We start from the raw sequence: 20,057 nt of genomic DNA, 5'->3' as shown, positions 1-20,057 counted from the left end.
TAACAAAACTCCGGGACCAGATGGCTTTACGAATATGTATTATAGACAGATGCAGCCTCTATTAATTAATCCCTTAACAGAAATGTTCAATCAAATAGCCCTAAATAAATCTTTTCCATCTGAATTGTTGCAGGCGAATATTATCCCAATATTGAAACAAAATAAATTAAGTTCTGATCCCGGTAATTATAGACCCATAGCGTTAATCAACACAGATATGAAGCTATATGCGGCAATAATTGCCGACAGAATTAAGAAAATTATTTCGTCACTGATTCACCCTGATCAAATTGGATTTGTCCCAGGCAGGTTAGCGTCCAACAATACCAGGAGAATAATTGACATTTTAGATTGGGCCAATAGAAATGAGCTTCCCCTCCTGACCCTGTCATTAGATGCCGAGAAAGCATTTGACAAGGTCGGGTGGGGCTATCTAAGCGAAGCCCTTAAGGCTTTTGGCCTTACGGGCTGGATACACAACGCCATTATGGCTCTCTACTCTTCTCCTTCTGCCAGAACTGTGGGTCCGAACATCACAGCAGGGTGGTTTGCACTCAAAAATGGCACTCGACAGGGATGCCCTCTTTCTCCTCTGTTGTATATCTTGTCTATTGAGCCATTGGCTATTAACATTAGGAACAATGCATTAATAAAAGGTGTACAAACCAATTCGATGAATGCTAAAATATCTCTCTATGCGGATGACGCGTTACTTACGCTGTCAGCTCCTGAGCCGTCTCTAAAATGTTTAATGTTTGAGATCGACAGATACTCTGTTATCTCAAATTTCAAGCTAAATATAAATAAATCTACGGCAATGTTTATGAACTTGAATAATGAGATAAAAAATAGTTTAGCCCTAAGCTATAAATTTATATGGACCGATTCACAAATAAACTATCTGGGATTAGTTATAACATCTAAAGTGTCAGAAATAATGGAGCGGAATATTGCGATTCTTATGAGAAATATGAACCTCAAACTTAGAAAATGGAGTAATTTAGAAAATTCCTGGCAAGGAAAAATAAACATCATTAATTCGTATATTTTGCCTAAATGGCTATATTTGTTTTCTATGATTCCGCTTGGAGTTCCCAGACCTTGGTTGGCGATGATCCAAACATACTTCAACAATTTTATTTGGAACAACAAAAAACCAAGAATTGCCCAAAAAATCTTAACCAAAAAATTGACAAATGGAGGCCTACATTTTCCTAGTATTCTTTATAGTTACCACGCTAGCATTATTAGGCATATATATTTCCTTCAGGACCCTAAACAGGTCTTGGAACCATGGTACATTATGGAGGCTGAAGTGGCCTATGTGGACAAATTACAATGTTTGATGTGGACAGTTACAAGTAACAATTTAATAAACTCGCCTATAAACAATTCAGCGATATTATCCCAAATATTAGAAGAGTGGATACTAATTAAAAAAAAATTAGGCCTAATAAATATGATACCTAAGACATGTGCCTTGGATATATTGCAACTACTTATACAAGACTTTTCGTTAAAGAATTGGGTCAATGCGGATAAATTAAGAATTGCAGATATTATGCAGGGGGACACTATTCTACCCTTCCAGACTATTATTGATACTTTGCATATCCCACGCAGAGAAATTTTTATTTATCTCCGCATAAAAAACTTTATTCATAAAAATGTGATTAAATCATCTTCCATTTTTGTTAAAAAGTTAGAAGTCATATTTAATTTCCAATCTATTAATAAGATTATGTCTGTTGCCGCATCAATGCTCGAAGCTCTTAAGGAGTCTCCCCATAGCTTGATTAGAACGTGGGAACAAGAACTAGAACTGCAAATTTCTTTGAATGACTGGAACGTCTCTTTGAGCTTGGTGAATAAATATATTCATTGTTTGAACCTGTCTGAATGCCACTTTAAAGTCCTCTATAGATGGTACTATACTCCGGCTAGATTGGCGAGAATGTACCATAATTCTGACCCAACTTGCTGGAGATGTGGTACACATCCAGGTACTTATATACATATTTGGTGGGCCTGCCCAGCTGTTAAGTATCTATGGTCTTGGGCCTTTAACATTTTCACAACTGTGACGACTAATAGAATTATGGAGAATGCTGCCTCTGCTCTTTTACATCTAAATTTGTCATTTGATTAAAAAAAAAAAGACATTTGTTTTGCTATTCATTGTTTAGTCGCTGTTAAAATTATTATAGCGAGACAATGGAAATCATCTAAGCCGTATAACAAACGTTTATTGATTGATCAGGTCTTGTTCCAAATATCTATGGAACACGAGATGATCAACAATGAGAATTCAAAGAAAAAACAATGGTATGGTGATTGGTTGCATAAATATAAGATATTATTTTGCTCCTCTAATCGGCTTTCTTAATTACACCACCATTTGAAATTTAGCAGTTGGGATACAGAAAGAGATTAACATAGATAAGAGATGATGGAATACACATAAGCGAGTACTGAAATTAATTGATCTTGTGCTCTAGATTTGGTGTGGGGTTTATTGTCTGTGTCTTTGTACCCTCTTTGTAATTTTTTTTCTCTTTGTGTTTGTATGTGATATATACTGAGCTACAATTGATCACAAGACAAATTTTGAAGATATATAATTTAATGGAACGATATTGGATTCTGTATTTGTCTGTTAAACAAAATGTGAGACCAGTATATTGTTGTATATGTAAAGGAAAATTTCTCTAATAAAAATTATATTAAAAAAATAAATGAAATCTGAATTTGCCATCAAGGAGGTGTAAACTTTAGATGACTAAAGTCTTTGGGAAGGCTATGCAAGTCACATGCAGGGAGGTGTGACTAGGGCTGCATGAACAAAGTTATCCAACTCCTAAATGGCAGCGAATCTGCCGAGGCATAATCTATACTCCAAGAAGATTAAGTGCAAGTTTTTTGTGACTATAGTGTCCCTATAACCGTCTTTTTTCCTATAAAAACAGAATCCTAGACAAGGTCTAAGAAATCAGGACCAATAAGTGATTCTTTAAGATGGTGCTTTCCCCAGTTAGTGCACCCAAATCTAAAGTAACACTCGTGAAGAATGGAAAAAACCCACAAAGTTAAATCTCCATTTTCCACATGCGGTTTGCCTCTGAGCAGGCTGCTTACCCTGGTTCCTTAGCCAATTATACAATAGGCGATACTACGAGAACTCAGTGGAGTCGCCATACTCATTCAGCCCATCAATAATTTGATCCAATCCTTTACTTACATGGCGATTATAAAAGAGAAAATAAAAATAGAAAGTATATAGTGATTACACTTGCCTCTTTCCCTCAACTCTGTTTTGCTGCCCCCTGCTCTCAGCTCGATATGGCCCTTGCACCAGATTCATTTCTACCAAGGGTGCACAGGACTATGACCTTTTCTTCAACACGGATGGTGTGGCAGAGTCCAGTGTGCCGTGTAATTAAATATGTTAAGGAATAGTACAATATGTAAAAGTTCATATTGTTGAACTACATTAGTACAGCCAATAAGCAAGTGAGGAAAAGAAACCCCACTGCCTTATTTTGCAGAGAATGCTAGACATTCACCCAAGATATTTCTAGGGCCCCCCCCCCCCCAAAAAAAAATAAAAATATATATATATATACACACAAACACTCCTACAATCCACGTCATGTCCTTTAGCAATATTGTTTTTAATAGTGTTAACAAGGTTACTTGCCATCTCCAATCAATATGTGAAGGGTGGCCTTTACCATAAGCCCACATTATTTTAGTAATGGCTAAATGTAACAAACCAATCACCTACAGCCCAGATTGAGAAGTTTGCCAAATACATAGCCTGCAAAGTACTCTACAAAGCACATCCTTTCATTTAAGGAGGTTTTAACTTCTAGAAAGCTAGCCAGACAACTTGGTGGGTTTCAAAATTATGGGTTAAGTTGCAGAATTTCAGTTTCTATGAACAAAGTGATTCAACTCAGATACTGTTCCATCTTTTCTTTATTACACAACTTGACCATTTAAGAGGGGACTACTCTCGCCATTTATGGAACGTCCAAGGGCATTTTGAAAGAAGAGGCGTAGAGATGAGCGGTCAGGGAACCAGTTGATTGAAGCATTCTCTGTACGTAGGGGCGTGTAAGACTTTGTACGTCTGGGGTGACCAGAGAAGGAAGAGAGGTTAAAAAACAAAGCCAAACACATTTTTACAAGTGTGCATGCATAGTAGGCTTTAGTCCATGACTTTGTTAGTGGTATCTGGTTCAAGTTACAGATTTTATAAAAAAGAAAAAAGAATGATTGTGGTGCAATTGGCAGGGGAAATATATCTCCATATTTGGTCTATTAGAGGTCCTCCTAAAGCTTCATGACTTACACTAGAGAATCTCTGCAGGTGTCAAATCACTAATAGCATTTGACAGATTTGTAAATATATGCTCAGATTTTTACTAGGGAGTACCCCTATTAGAGAAGATTTTACAAAGAAGCTGGTTTACCTGTATGTATACGCAACAGCAGCCACAGCCAGGGCAACCAGAAGAATGCCAACAGTTACGACTATACCGTTTGTTGAGGATACTGGACCTTAAATAGACAGAGGTCAGAACATTGTAATGAAGACAACCCCACCTTTCAAGAAATATTTGCAGTTCCACCTTCACATTTGAATTGTATGAGATCTTTCCATTTTACATAACTCTAACTGCATTGCATTCCAATGAGTAGTCTTCTGAATGACTAATAATGGACAAAGGATGTCAATACTAACCTCCTGACACTGTTACTTGTGTACTAGCAACAGCCAAGCTAACGTCGTCTGTTAAGGACACATTGACACAGAAGGTACCGGTCCCATTGAACACTTGCCGTAGAACCATCTGGCAGTCAGATGAGGGCTCCACTGGGTTACACAGTGTCTCTTGAGGAATTTGACAGTTCGAGTCAGATATGACTGTGCACACCTGGCTAGGAAGACTGGACAGACAAGACACAATCTTAGAAACCCATTTCAAGTATTAGATATACAGAGACTACATACTGCAGGATTGTTTAATTTCATATAGCCTCACTTACCCCCCTTGACAGGTTATAGTGAGATCCACAGCATTCTCCACACCGACAGCCGCTATGGAGTCTACTTGCACAATCTCGACACTCTCAATTCCCTCTAGATTAAAGGAAATTAAGAGGTTTGTAGCAAGGTCACATTTGTAAATCAATGCAAGTGTTTTAAACACGACAAATCTGTATAGACTTACGAACAACATCCAGTTCAGTTGCAAATGTTCCATAACGATATAGGAGGCAGCCTACAAGAGGATCCTCGGGAGCCTGTCTCTTTGCAAGTAGTAACACATCTTCCTGTCCAGTGGCAGCCACAGTCTGAGCTGCTGATGCGACCTCAACTAGACAAGAGAATGTTAGCTTAGTTTTATTGGTTTTGAAGAGAATAGGTTAAGCTTCTCAAACTTCTCTAGCTTAACAGCATATACCCCTTCACCAATATACAGGAGGTGTCTTTAGCATACAAACCTGATGCGGCAGGGACAGCTTCAGGAACGGTAACAGCCTCCCCCTCGGCAGGGGCAGCTTCAGGAACGGTAACAGCCTCCCCCTCGGCAGGGACAGCTTCAGGAACGGTAACAGCCTCCCCCTCGGCAGGGACAGCTTCAGGAACGGTAACAGCCTCCCCCTCGGCAGGGACAGCTTCAGGAACGGTAACAGCCTCCCCCTCGGCAGGGACAGCTTCAGGAACGGTAACAGCCTCCCCCTCGGCAGGGACAACCTCAGCATCGGTAGCAGCCTCCCCCTCGGCAGGGACAACCTCAGCATCGGTAGCAGCCTCCCCCTCGGCAGGGACAACCTCAGCATCGGTAGCAGCCTCCCCCTCGGCAGGGACAACCTCAGCATCGGTAGCAGCCTCCCCCTCGGCAGGGACAACCTCAGCATCGGTAGCAGCCTCCCCCTCGGCAGGGACAACCTCAGCATCGGTAGCAGCCTCCCCCTCGGCAGGGACAACCTCAGCATCGGTAGCAGCCTCCCCCTCGGCAGGGACAACCTCAGCATCGGTAGCAGCCTCCCCCTCGGCAGGGACAACCTCAGCATCGGTAGCAGCCTCCCCCTCGGCAGGGACAACCTCAGCATCGGTAGCAGCCTCCCCCTCGGCAGGGACAACCTCAGCATCGGTAGCAGCCTCCCCCTCGGCAGGGACAACCTCAGCATCGGTAGCAGCCTCCCCCTCGGCAGGGACAACCTCAGCATCGGTAGCAGCCTCCCCCTCGGCAGGGACAACCTCAGCATCGGTAGCAGCCTCCCCCTCGGCAGGGACAACCTCAGCATCGGTAGCAGCCTCCCCCTCAGCAGGGACAACCTCTGGCACAGTAACAACCTCCATGTTTAACTCGGATTCTGCAGTTATCAGCTCTGCTTCAACAGGCAAAGTGGTATTACTTGGAGATTCGGTTTCAGTGGGCAAAACTGAAATTTAAGAAACAATATTAGTGCATTCAAGGGGTATACCCAACAGAGGACTGTATTGTGCTCCCCATTTAAATCTACCAGACTGGATTATATGGGGTGATGTTTATACACTGTTTGAGAACTTTTGCCTTTTAGTGTATATGTGAAGTGTTATTTCCTCATTTGAAATGTGCAGGGTACTATGAATACATATACAGCTTTACTAGGCAACATGACTGCATATACTGTGATGGCCATTTGCTGCCAGAACCAACTCCACCTTTGGCAGTGTTATTAGCCAGCCCAGAACAAGCATTCCATGCTGGCCTATTCAGTTCTGTGCATATTGGATGACTGTCAAATCAGGACTTTTATTATGCTGCTGGGAGAACATTGCCACAGGACAGTTTGTTGTGTTACTTTAAGGGATGGAATAGGGGTGCAAGACCAAGACAATGTTGATTATGCCAACTCAGTGTTCCATTAAACATTTTTGGTAGGAGAAATCCTGTAAATAATGCTCTTTAAGGATAGACGCAAAGTACCTGCTTGGCACGCCTGGTTTCCTATAAAGAGTTAAGCATTCCACGGATTAAAGGAACAATCTGTGCTCTATAAACAACTATTAAAATGATGGTGCCCGGTGGTCCTTTGAGAATGGGTTAAACCAGCCAAAGGTTGCTCTCCAGTGCTGCACGTTACTTTCCCCAGAAGCATCCAGTCTCAACTGAGTCTCAGGAATTGTTTAGTGCCCCACTGATTTGGCTAGAACAGTCATCTAATCAGCCAAGCCAGTTAGAACCCCATTCATATAAAAATTAAACAAAAACCCAAACAGATCTTAAGCCACGCAGAGCAAGCCGCATGCATCCAAGACAAGGGTAATATGTTGAGCTACAAGTTAGACAGTCATTCTTCTAGAGATTGGTTTGACAGTAGCTTGTTACATTAGTCTAAAATGTGCCATTCCAGGCATAATTTTGGATATATCCGCAACAATGATTTTCTTGTTAAAGGTTATAGGATGGAAATGCAGTTTTAGAGCTATACCTGGAACACCTGTAGTAGAAGCCTCTGCTTCAGTTGTAGGCTCAGGAGGCACATTGGTGGTATCTGTCCCCTCTGTTATGGAGGCAGCAGTACTGCCACATGGAGATATAGGGATAGCAGCTTGCATGGTTAATTTTGGTCTGAACACGCCAGAAGAGATATATGTATGAGTGACATCTGTATTCCTTGTGATGAGTGTACCACTCTGATCACCAAAGTCCCAAGAGAAAGATATGTCTGCAGCCTGGAGGTAGTGGCTGGGATCATGGACCGCTACTGAGAAGGACACAGCTCTGTTCTGAATGAAACGCTGGTCTGCCTCGTTCAGATCCTGGAGTTGGGAAATTGATACAGAGACAGGAATCTGATCTGTGGGTAGAAAAGCCAAGTATTACTGCATATGTAAATTGCGATTGTTTCTACAATAAATTAAAGGCATCCTACAGTGCCAGGAAAACAAACCTGTTTACCTGGCACTATAGGCTCTGAGTGCCCTGCTCCCTGAATGTGTTAATACCCCTTCAGCCACTTGCCTCAATCCAGCGCTGTGAGGTCTCCTCCCCTGCTGACGTCAGCTCGTGAGTGGAGCTGAATGTGCATGCATTCAAACCTGCCCATAGGAAAGCATTACTCAATGCTTTCCTATGTGAATCTTTTGATGCTGGAGGTCTGTGAGTATGTCCAATGTCAAATAAGTGCCATTTACTCAGTGTAAATAGCGGAAGTGCCTTTAGTGGCCGTCAGGGAGACAGCCACTAGAGGCTGGATTAACCTTGTAATGTTAACATAGCAGTTTCTCTGAAACTGCTATGTTTACATCTGAAGGGTTAAAGCCAGGAAGACCTGGCACCCAGACCACTTTGAGCTGAAGTGGTCTGATAGCCTATAGTGGTCTTTTAAGTATAAGCACAACACATTAGATTAAAGTTACATTTCATCTTCAGTTAGACTGGCTATTTTAGCCTCAATTTTGAGGCTACAATTAGTTCAGTAAATAGCCCTGTGCTTTGGGATCAAGCAACAAAAAAGTTACAGAATTTAACGTGACACTGTAGGCACCCAGACTACTTCAGCTCATTGAAGTGGTGTGGGTGCAAACTCCCATCACCCTTAACCCTAGAGTGGCAATTATTGCAGTTTTTTTTATAGACTGCAATAATTACCTGCTAGGGTTAATGCCTCCTCAAGTGGCTGTTTACCAGACAACCACTAGAGGGACTTCAGCATTTAGGCAACAAAGTCACCTTAAAGCTCGGGATGTCCTCACATGATGCATTAGGACTTTGTGTTACCGGAATCCCCATAGGAAAGCATTAAATAATGCTTTCCTGTGGGGAAATTCTAACAAGTGCAGCCATAGCAGGGAAGAAGCGTGGGCAAAGCTGAGCCAGTGCTGGGGGACACTGGTGCTGTACCCAGGAGAGTGGCAGAAGGAGGTTATTAACCCCTTCTGCACCATGATGTTGGGCTTGACAAAAGGGGAAGCTATAGTGCCAGGAAAATGAGTATTCCCTGGCAATATAGTTTCCATTTAAGTTTAAATATAAGGAAAGAGTTGTCAGCTGCCACAAGATGGCACCAACCAGTATGTATTACTGTTATGCTTTAATTCAGAGGAGTTTTGCTAGAGATCTGTGATCAGTAAACTTCCTCCTAGATCAGCAACAATTGAGAGATCGATGTACAATTGTGATAGTTGCAGGCTTTACAGCTGCCTATTTCACAAGACTGCCACTTCTGACATTGAGCACCTTACCAGTTATGGCAAATTGGGATGAGGTACTGCCAATAGGGATGAATTTCTGGCGTCCACGATAGTGGTATACGACAACTTCCATATTATACGAGCCAAGGGGTACGTCATCTGTGTCCACAGTCAGATTAGAGACAGGCCCATCCACCACTTGCCAATATTTTCCTATTAAACAAAGACAGACTTTAGTATGTCTTACTAGCCACACAGATTGTGAATAAATAGTGACACCACTAACCCCATGTCTGCCAAACGTAGACAAACTTGCTGCGTCTCTTCTCAGCACCAAGTGGGAAAGGGCGACCATCGGGAAAGGAACAGTCAGCTCCTTCAGTGGTTTCATCAGGATAAACTGGCTCTCCAGAAGATACCCAGGTACCTGCAAAATATCACCAGGTTAGCAAATGCCAAGTAGATTCAAGTTCCACCAAGCAGTGAGAATGTTAAAAAATATATAGCTATTCTTTATTTGGGAATATCCAGGTTAAGGCTAACATTTTAAAGCCTAGAACATCCCACCATCAAGTGTCAGCTGTATGATTTGCATATCTGTATACAACTGGGGGACCCACACCCACCTAGAACTTTGACCATACATGTAAAGTTGCATCTTCCTCCAATACTCCATTATTTGGTAATTTGATCAGCACCTGTAGAGTGTCTGCCTACAGGGTCCATCATAAAGGCCTGTAATAACTCCTTTCCATGGGGATTGTTTTAGTAAACCCATAGCCAAGGTTAAGAAAGTAAAGCACTTTAACAAACCATTTTCAGTGCAGTTCTGGTTCCAGATGACCTGTCCATCAGGCAGCACAGTCTGATTTTTGGGAAAGTTGAGCTTGATTGAGAATGTAGTCTTTGCACCAGTCAATGTGGGCGAATCATTTACAATATCAAATGTCACTTCACCTCCTGCATAGAGAGATGTATTAGAATATATTCCATTTCATGGGAGTCAACTACTGATCACAAAACATTAAATGATTTCCACCTATGGACGGTGGTAGTGTGCACTTTTATTCAGAAGATCTGAGAGCAAAATGTACAGTGACAAAATATATGCTAGTCCAACCCAGTTCACAATGTTATTTTAACTCCGCTTCCTTTAGAGTAGGGGTTCCCAACCCAGTCCTCAAGTACCCCCTACTAGTCCAGGATTTAGGAATTACCCTGTTGTGTCTAAAGTTTTCCCTAAAAATACCTTAGACACAATTGGGTAATCACCAAATCCTGGACTGGTAAGGGGTACTTGAGTACTGCGTTGGGAACCACTGCTTTAGAGGATTCCTGCCAACAAAACCAAGCCACTTTATCATGCTCTAGTGATGTGTGAAGAATGATTTCACGTTACAAGAAGTGCAATACAAATTGGCACCATTAACCTGTCAGACCGATCCAGGTATTTCTTGGTTTGCTCAGTGGAGCTAAACACAAGATAGTCAATTGCAAACACTTCTCGTTGAGCTACGTTAGGAAGTTTATAATTTAAAATTCACACTAATGGCTGAAATTCACTAGCTGCTTCTTTAATAATGCTTTACCCATATTATCTGCTGAGTTATTATGTGCCACAGGTGATCCCAAGAGGTTAGAGGGGGGCTGTCTAAGTGCAATAAGGAAACGGAGACCAGATCTTGGATCTGCACTGGCATCAAGCTACTTGCAGTCAAAAACAAAAACAAAAAAAACCTAGTTTGCAAATATTGAGAGAATCAGCTATTGCACTCTGTGCATATTTCTATACATTCATTGGCAGAGTTGACATTAGCAGCCTGGATCTCTTGTTCAATTATGTTGCTAACCCAAGAGTAATTAAACCTTTGCAGTGATTAGGGCATGTCATATGGCTTTGTCTTTTTTTGCCGAGGACTAGCAAAAGACTAAGAACTGCAACAATATCTATTCTTTGCTACAAAAACCTGTTTAGAACAGAATCATGTCAAGCATCCCTCCATTACTAGAGTCTTCCTCAGTTATGGTTTATGGGCTTGAAAGGGATGATTAGTGGTTAATGGAGTTTTATTTTACCTTTCCAGCAATCTCTCTTCTGGTCCTTTCCTCCATTCCAGATGGGATACATTTGGCTGTTCCATGATTTGAAAGGTGCACGTTTATTACTTTGTACGGGTTGCTTGCTCTGCTGCACTCTATTACGAGACCCTAAAGAAATTACAGGATATAAACTAAAGTATGAATTCTGAACCACATTTTATAGCTGTACCAATTAAGACTCACAATTTATAGCAAGAGTGACAGGCATTCCACTCCAATTACATGTGTTGCAAATATTACTTGCATCATAACCACGGTTGTAGTATAAACCCAGCTTGTTCTGTCTGCACTATTAATAGATTGTTATAGGGTTTGACAGCATCAACAAAATGCAGATCTAGATTTCAATGTTGGACCTTCAAAAAGGTTATTTTACATAAACTGGATTAGGAGATAGCCTACCAGTCCTGTATGACAGCAGCCTATGGTGTCATGGTCCCCTTTCCCAGACATCCCCTGATAATGTAGGGTTATACATGGCTAAATTAGACCGCTTCATGTTAAAGTGGTCATACAGGTGGTAATTTCCTGTTGTGGGAGAGCTAGTTCAAGGCATGCAAAGGGGTACAGTAGGATAAAGATGCTCAGGAGGGCAACCAAGGAATAGCTGTTCCATTTTCAGTGTCCAGGGCTAAATATTACATCTTATGGTTAAATATTGTATTTATATAGTTCAGCTTTCTCCAGATTGTGGCGCTGTGGTTTCTTATACAAGGGCAGAGTCAGACAGCCAGTCAACATGTAGCAGATTGCTGGGTAGCATGATAGACCATAGGTGTACCTCACTGCACGTTTCAGATAGGATAATCCAAGGGTGGAACATTCCACAAAGTCCGATAAACCAAACTATTGCCCTGATACAAGGCATAGTAAGAGGATTGGCAACAAAAAAGTCAATTTCTAGACAGAAATCTCAATGACCCCTGCTTCACCAGAAACCCTTGGATCCAACATGTGATGTTCACAATGGAGTAGTGCGGAGCGGCTCCAGGCAAAGACTGTCACATGAGCCACCAATCCTTTTTGGAATCCCCATGTGACTCAGCTGAGGTATGTCTGACCCGATAGCCTTTGAGGAGCAAAGTCGTACCACAGAGTCATTTACCAGCAAAAAAAATATCCCAAGAGACTGCTTACAGGAGACAATGATAACTGCAGACATTTTTGGGTGAGCTTTAAACAGTGTTATTTACAATAAGTTAGGGAATCTAGTAATTCAAAGTGAATTACAAAGAAACGCGTCAAAATTTAAGACTAAAATTAAACAGCAGAATTCACCAAGGGAATGAGTTTTCTGGTTTCCATAGGATTGCCCACTTTGCTAAATGCCCTATCACTTACACAAAGCAGATCTCTAATGGAGACAGTTAAATACGAAAAATAAAAAAAATTTAAAGTGTGGCCATTAGACAGCCAATTGTCAAGGGGGTAATCAGACTATTATGTTGGTAACTATCGTAGTTACCATTGAAACCCCCAAATAATCACCTGGTATTCCACTGGCAATTACTGCGTTACAGGTTTGCACCACAATGTAAAATAAAAGTTTTATTCAAACAGCAGTCACTGGAGTTTCATGACTTGCTCACATTGAGAAGTGTTATTTCAGACTGGCTGATCACCCAAAATACACAAGTCTAGTTTATGAAAGCTACTTTAACTTTCAGTGCTTACTAGAGATGTATGGAACATGTACGGTGCGGATCATTAAATTGACTTCATTACAATGTCAAGTGTAAGTGAATTGTGATGTTGACACCATATGTACAGACACATGAGAGCTACATCCAGTCCATTACAGCCTTGAGATTGTTTTGGGGGAAGCGAACTGGAAAATGTAAGTGGTTTTCCCCGCTCAATAGTCTCAACCTATAATTTGCAGCCCTTATTACTTTGCTACTTTGAAGAGATTTAATAAGGAATTTTGTAATTTATACCTTAAATCGTTGCTTACTCATGAAGCGCATCAGCAAGCCATCACTATAGCAGGTATCATTACAATTCCATTTATGGAAATACCCTGTACCAAATTAACTAGCCCTCAACAGGGACACAAGGAGCACTATAGTCACCAGGCCAATGACCTTCAATGAAGTGGTCTGGGTGCACTGACCCAGTCATTTTAACCATTTAAGTAGTTTTAAGTGGAAAAAGGAGCAATGGTGGAACCGTATTCCCAGTGGAATAGTGCCCCCTGTCCCTAGTGACATTACAGGTTTGGATTCCCAAACCTAGTGTTACTTTAGCAAGGACTATGCATATGCCAGACAATTTCATAATTTTGTAATGCAATCAAAACTTCTACTTGTACCACATTTCTTTCAGCTTTGGCAGTAGGAATGTTTCATAGTTTTTGTAAAAAGACATTGCCCTTTTCAGGACATCAGTCTAGTATTAATGCTGGTAATTGGCAAAAATGGGCAAGAGGAGCAGTTACTATGACAACTAGAGGGACGTTCAAGCTTATGGTTCAACTTTTAGAGCTTTGATTCCAAGTAACTTTTTATGCATAACCCGTGGTAATGAGTAGTTTGTTAATATCCCAATAGCAGTGTTGCAATACATTTAAAAGAATATATTGATACATTTGTCATACAAATGTATGGATACATGTGTTCAAAGTCGATAAACATAGAATACCCCGGTAATGCAAGTAACACCGAACAAGTTGCTCTCCAAAACCCATCATGATAACATGTAGATATGTACACCAGGTATACTGCATGATAGGACTCCTGGTGTGCATTGTTACATATACTATAAAACTTTACTGTTAAATCAGATAATTGTACCAAGATCTCAAATTGTTTCATACCCATTGTACAGCGCTACAGAGTTTGCTGGCGCTATATAACTATATTAAGCCACTAACTTCATTCTGGACATAGAAACCAGTTTGAGAGAAATAAATCTAAGAAAGTTCTTAGCTAGTTGATCTCTATCTAGGAAGCTGTGGTCATGGAGTATAGGTTTACTTACCGTTTTGAGCCTCTATTTCTGCAAAGAGCACACAGAGAACAGCCAGAGCCCAGATTCCTTGCATCCTGGATCCACTTCTGTCCCTTTCCAATCAGAAGTCGGTTACAAGTAAAAGATAACAGCTCTATAAAGGAGAGAGCAGAGTTATTAGCAAAGCCACACCTTCTAGCATGACACTGGGAGGATTAATACATTCCTATGTGCATCACAGGTTAAAGCTTGGGGGAAGAAATGCCCGAACTGCATCTCATGTGACTTTTAATGCTCTTTTAGTGAGATGCAAGGCTATAGTCTTTCACACCAATATGAAAATAAAGCCATGTTAATGGTAGCTACATGTAGAATCCCTGAATCCTTTGTAGGGCTCTTGAGCCATTATATAGCTCATAAACAGATACCAAAGTAATATGCAGAGTTAGATTTCTCACCAGTAGTGAGAAAACTCATCCAGTATATATGAAGGATGCCATTATAGAACAAATTTGAACACCATTATTGGAGAACTTTCATTTAGGATGCCAGGTCATTGAAATACTGAAAAATGCAGGTGTTGTACCAATTATGAGGAGTTTTGACAGTGACACCTGACTATTCTTTGTAGGGACATAAATATGTAATTTCTCACAAAAGAAAGTGGTCTGTGGCACCAGCTTCCCCCCCCCCCCCCCAAAAAAAAAAAAAAAAAAAAAAAACACACGTCACAAGAACCACTACAACTTAAAGGGACACTAGGCACCCAGACCCTTTCAGTTCATTGAAGTGGTCTGGGTGCAATGTCCCAGTCCCACAATGGCAATTTTTACCAAGTTGCAATTAACTTTGTGGAGTTACTTTACCTATATTGGCTGTCTGACAGCACCTAGCCAACTATTGTTTGCCTGAATGTCATTGGACATCCTTATAGGAAAGGACTGAATAATGCGCATTAGGTCTCCCATGCCAGCATGGTGGAGCCAAGAGACCAGAGCCAGCACCAAGGGACATCAGCACTGGACTGAGTTAATTGACAGAAGGGATTTAGCCCCTTGCGCACCATGGTTGCTATAGTCCCAGGAAAACATTTGTTTCCCAGTACTATAGTTCACCTTTAATGTAGTGCTTCTGGTGTCTACAGCATGTCCCAGCAGCCTTAGCACTGTAAACACTGACTTTTCAGAGAAAGCCACTAGAGGTATAACTAGCCAGCAATTTAGTCACTCAGATTTCCACCAATTGTGCTTTCTGGGCCAGTGCTTCACAACTGCATAGTACTGGCATTCAGCATCTTCACATTGTGCATGGAGATGCTGAATGTTCCCGATTGAGATGCATTGAATCAATGCATCTCAATTAGAAGATGCAGATTGACAGCAGTGAGTTTTGCTGTGCATGTGCAATAGCCTCCTAATGCTTTCATTGTATTGCAGCCATAGAGGCAGAGCCACTTGTAGCAAGAGGAGAGGGATCAAAGAGCCACTCCAGGGCTATAGTGTCAGGAATAGCTTTGCATTCCTGATCTACAGTGTTCATTAAGACTAATTACATCTTGCCGACTGCTATAACAGACCATTAAACAAAAAAGACTCAGCCGTCAGAATATCTATTAACGTGATAAACATTTGGATAGCAAGTGGAAGATCCTACCAGTTTGATAAGCATGCAATATTAGCAATAAAGCACCAACATTGCGCAGCACTATACAATTGGGAGAAGAGTACATACAGCATAAAGGTAAGCAAATCTAGCACAGTTTTCCAGCTCTGCTATAGTTAAATGTTTTCAGTTCTCTACGTTTTACCAAATAAGCCATCACATGGACAATTTAGGCCTCATGAAGTGGTGTACAGCAGGCAGACAACCAGGAACAAGGTTTGGAGCGAAAAAATAAAATATAGTTTCTCCCAGCCGTGGCCAAGTTAGGCATCACGGCCCCTTAATATGCATCTGAAGATTACCTTCTAATCTGGGAACAGAAATCTGTTGCTACTTTGATCAGTGAAGCTCTACAGAACAAGCCAAGTATTTTCTACAGTGAACATCATTGATAGATTTTGACAGATCCAGTCACCTGATAGCCATGTTTCAGAGATCAAGAACAGTCAATCAGGAGTGTTTCAGACTGCAGGAGAATAGATTTTATAGCCTGTGCTACAGATAGGGTCTGGTTAGATTTTCATTACATGTGTCAAAACAGCACCTCCAGGAAGTTAAATGTTTCATTCATGACTCCTTACAGCCCTGTTAATTACCGATAGGATACATTTGTCATTCCAGGGTTACGTCAACTCCTTTTTTACATCAGTAAGGCCCTATTGATATTACCCAGAACCAGGCAACATCACAGCCTCAAATGCTTTGCACAGTAGAGAGATAGGAAGGAACATTCAGGCTTCCCGTAAACTGTGCACAGAATTGATATTTAGCAGTCCAGAACAGAGTTCTAAGCTGCCCAAGTCAGATGTTCTACAGGTATAACTAGCCCCTGGCATACAAGTGCCAATATCGCTAGGTAAACAGAAACACTGCACATACAGGCTCTTACCACCATTACCACTTCTAAAACCAGGAGTAACCCATTAGAGGCAGGTGCCCCTTTTACCCTGGATTATATGGTACATTGACATACCACAAGACTGCAGCACTGGAAACAGCAGTTACATTAAATGTAAGTCACTAGAATACTGTTGAGCAAGTTTGTAGCAGTTACCTTTAAAAAGTTGACATTTTAAAAGTGACAGAAGAAACCCCACAGCACACATTACAGCTGCATTGCTCTCACCATTTGAATGCCTGTAGTTTTACAGAACTCAAATGACTTCCATCAATGCAATCAGAGTATTAAAGCACCCATGCAGGGTTACACTAAACTCCAGCTTGTAAGGAGTAGAAACCAGAATGGCAAAAGTAGAAACAAGGCAGTGAGGACAGACAAATGGGTTTGAGAAGTCTGTGCAGGTTAGGCCAGCGACACAGAAGCTTTGAAAGTGCAATGGCTGCCCAATTAAAAAAACTCATACATAACTAAGACAAGTGTGACACACACAAAAAAAGGAAAATTCCACCACACACACACACACACTCACACACACAAAAACCAACACCAGCTAGCATTGACCATATAGGCAGAGTGAATTTTTAACAATAGCAATTGAAGTAGGAAGCTATAGAGAAATCTATTTGAGTGGGGGTAGACAACTCTTACATTGTGTTAAGTTTATGAAAAGAAAAAAATAATAATAAGCTATGCACATACAATTATACACATTTAAAAACAAAATTCTAGGCAATCAAAAGCAATCTATTAAGCCTTGACCCAGCATACTAACAAAAACTCACCAATCAGTCTTGAACTACAATCATTAATGCTGTCACAGCTCAATTTATATCATCCACCCCCCCAAATCCTCACCTGAGGATTCACATCTCATTACACCAAATTGACAATCAAAGACTCCTTTAACATAATATAACATCATATGACCCTTTGGTGTCTTTGCATTGTAACAACAACAATTGAATGAACTTTGCATGCTGTTTCCCTTTAATGTGTTTTTTGTTTTTTTTGTTCGTTATTCACTAAATACAGGGTTATTCGCCAAATTGAGAATTGAAGGATAATTAGAATTTTAAAATTAAGGCCAAAATGGAACCTGTCATAGAATTTTTCTAAATCTGCTATATTAGCCTCAGTTTTTACATTTCAATTTATTTATTTTGCAATAATTTAGTCTATTGTGATTAATCTTGCAATAATTAGTTATCTTTCTGAAAAATGTCAGAAAAAAATATGTAAAAAGTAATTAGCGTGATTATAGTTCACATTTTGCTAGGAGTGTGGGAAATAGCCAAGTTGTAACTGAGGGTGTGATGGAGAATATTTCTAAATCAGCTACTTTTGTCCAGTTTTTCAATTTGTTTTTAATTTGTGAAAATACGTTTCTAATAACCCTGTAAATTTGAGCAGCTTTGTTTTAGAGGGTTTACGTCTGTACGACAAATGCTATTTACAAAAAAAAAAAAAAAATAGGTGTTTTGTGAATAAAAAGATATCAAAATACAATCAAAATAATTTTGGGGTTTACTCACTAAAGTCCAAATGCACACAGTTCAGATTTGCAAAAAAAAAAGATCATAAAAAATCAATTTTTGGGAATTCAGATTTCAAAATCCAGACATCGATCATACTATTTAACAATGCTAAGATTTGCAACTCAATCTACAAAAGAGGATTAATCTCATCTGTATTTCAACCTCTCGGGACGGCACCGAAAGGCTGAAATTCCTGGTCCCAATTATTAAAATACAGACGCATATTGTTACATCTGGACCCGTATTTTAAAATTCCTAACTATTTGCCCTATGGCAGCTCTATTAGCCAGCTAGAAAATAGATAAAATGCCCTCAGCAGTGCAAGTGTTAACTATGTGGCAACTGGCCAGCTGTTGCTAGCCCGCCACCACTGTATGAATTTAAAATGAAATAAACATTGAAAATGCAGATTATTATTAATATTGATAAAGCGCCAACAAATTCCGCAGCGCTGTACAATGGGTGCACATAGGGTCAATAAATAACAGATTTTATTCTTATTACCACCTGACATGTCATGGTGTATAAGATTACCAGTTATACCAGGTTTTCCTACATAAAGGGGTTTATGTATAAAAAGTGGCGTGAAGAAGAGTGGTGCAAACATGAAAAGGGGTGGAGTCACAATGCAATGTGCCTGTTTCGTTTCGTTTCCATGGTGCCTGCCCAACTTTCAGTACTTTAGACTACTTTTCAGTCAGAACATTTTATACATAACTCCCATATTATTTGTTCATATTATTTGTACATATCAAGTCTAGGCTCTATATGAAACATTTTATCTGACAGTTAGAAGGCATCAGGCATTAGTCTAAATTAGATTAATGGGGCGTTCTCCACTGTAGTAGTTATGGTGCTATGAGTCTACCAGAGAAATCCCCAGTTTTCTGTCAAACCATTTCAAGCAGACTGACATAAATCAGGACTCTCCCAGGCACGCATAACCTGTCTGCTCTGCTGCCACACAGATAATTTACACTGCCCCATTACACAGGGCAAATCTGTCAAAACATGGATGACAATGGTAGGCTGAGAGAGATGAGCTAACCTACTCCCAGAACTCTCAGCCCATCATTGCTCATTGCCTCATAGCACCATTAATATCATTATTGTTATTTATAAGGTGCCACAATGTTCCATAACGAAGTACAATGGGTTTAGGGGACTAACAAATGACTGCTGGTGTGAACTGCAGCAATTATGGTTCTTAGAGAGGCACTTTACTGAATGAGGAAATGTTAAGAATATAATTTCTATATAATTCAGGGTAGCACTTTTCATGTCTATCAACATGAAGATGTAATGTGTATTAAAGGCACCCAGACCACTTCAGCTCATTGAAGTGGTCTGAGTGCAATGTCCCATGTCCCTTAACCCTATAGTGGTAATTATTGCAGTTTATGAGAATCTTCAATAATTACCTCTGAGGGTTAACTCATCCTCTAGTGGCTATCTACCAGAAAGCCACTAGAGAGACTTCCGGAATCCAAACGGACTTTGGTCCGTTATCTGACGCTGGATGTCCTCACGCTCCGCATGAGGACCTCCAGCGTCAGCGTTTTCCCCATAGGAAATCATTGAAAAATGATTTCCTATGGTGAAATCCTAATGCGAGGGCGGCCATTGCCGCGCATGGGCATTAGGTCTCCCCCGCTATAGCGCATTAGGTCTCCACCGCAGAGCACTGTAGTGGTTATTGTGCTTGGATTTGGAAATC

General features: G+C 40.7%; 1 protein-coding gene across 4 annotated transcripts; it reads right to left on the bottom strand.

The window, feature by feature from the left end:
* Positions 1-3,981: 3,981 nt before the first annotated feature.
* Positions 3,982-14,394, bottom strand: PMEL (premelanosome protein). 4 transcript variants are annotated; one of them, XM_063426517.1, is made up of 12 exons: positions 14,273-14,394; positions 11,270-11,401; positions 10,007-10,153; positions 9,480-9,620; positions 9,245-9,406; positions 7,489-7,857; positions 5,512-6,456; positions 5,238-5,384; positions 5,053-5,146; positions 4,748-4,953; positions 4,476-4,563; positions 3,982-4,132 (listed from the first exon to the last, which is right to left on the bottom strand). In XM_063426517.1, exons 1-12 carry the CDS (start codon positions 14,334-14,336, stop codon positions 3,982-3,984), a joined length of 2,646 nt encoding a protein of 881 aa, XP_063282587.1. In that variant the 5' UTR covers positions 14,337-14,394. The 4 variants fall into 4 exon arrangements, with proteins under 4 accessions (XP_063282587.1, XP_063282604.1, XP_063282595.1 ...); XM_063426534.1 differs by having other exon boundaries at positions 5,238-5,369; XM_063426525.1 differs by having other exon boundaries at positions 5,238-5,403; positions 5,546-6,456.
* Between the last annotated feature and the right edge of the window lie 5,663 nt (positions 14,395-20,057).

This window comes from Pelobates fuscus, chromosome 1 (genome assembly GCF_036172605.1).
Source record: "Pelobates fuscus isolate aPelFus1 chromosome 1, aPelFus1.pri, whole genome shotgun sequence".
Classification (NCBI taxonomy): Eukaryota; Metazoa; Chordata; class Amphibia; order Anura; family Pelobatidae; genus Pelobates; species Pelobates fuscus.
The sequence above is the reverse complement of the archived record's forward strand: the minus strand, read 5'-3'. Positions and strand labels throughout refer to the sequence as shown.

Bases quoted from the DNA above. Each gene is read 5' to 3' on its own strand.
- PMEL (XM_063426517.1), bottom strand. From the start codon at position 14,336: ATGCAAGGAATCTGGGCTCTGGCTGTTCTCTGTGTGCTCTTTGCAGAA. The intron at 9,621-10,006 runs GTTTGTTAAAGT...GATATTTTGCAG, and splicing joins CCAGAACTGCACTGAAAATG to GTACCTGGGTATCTTCTGGA. The intron at 4,133-4,475 runs GTAAACCAGCTT...TGGTCACCCCAG, and splicing joins GCTGTTGCGTATACATACAG to ACGTACAAAGTCTTACACGC.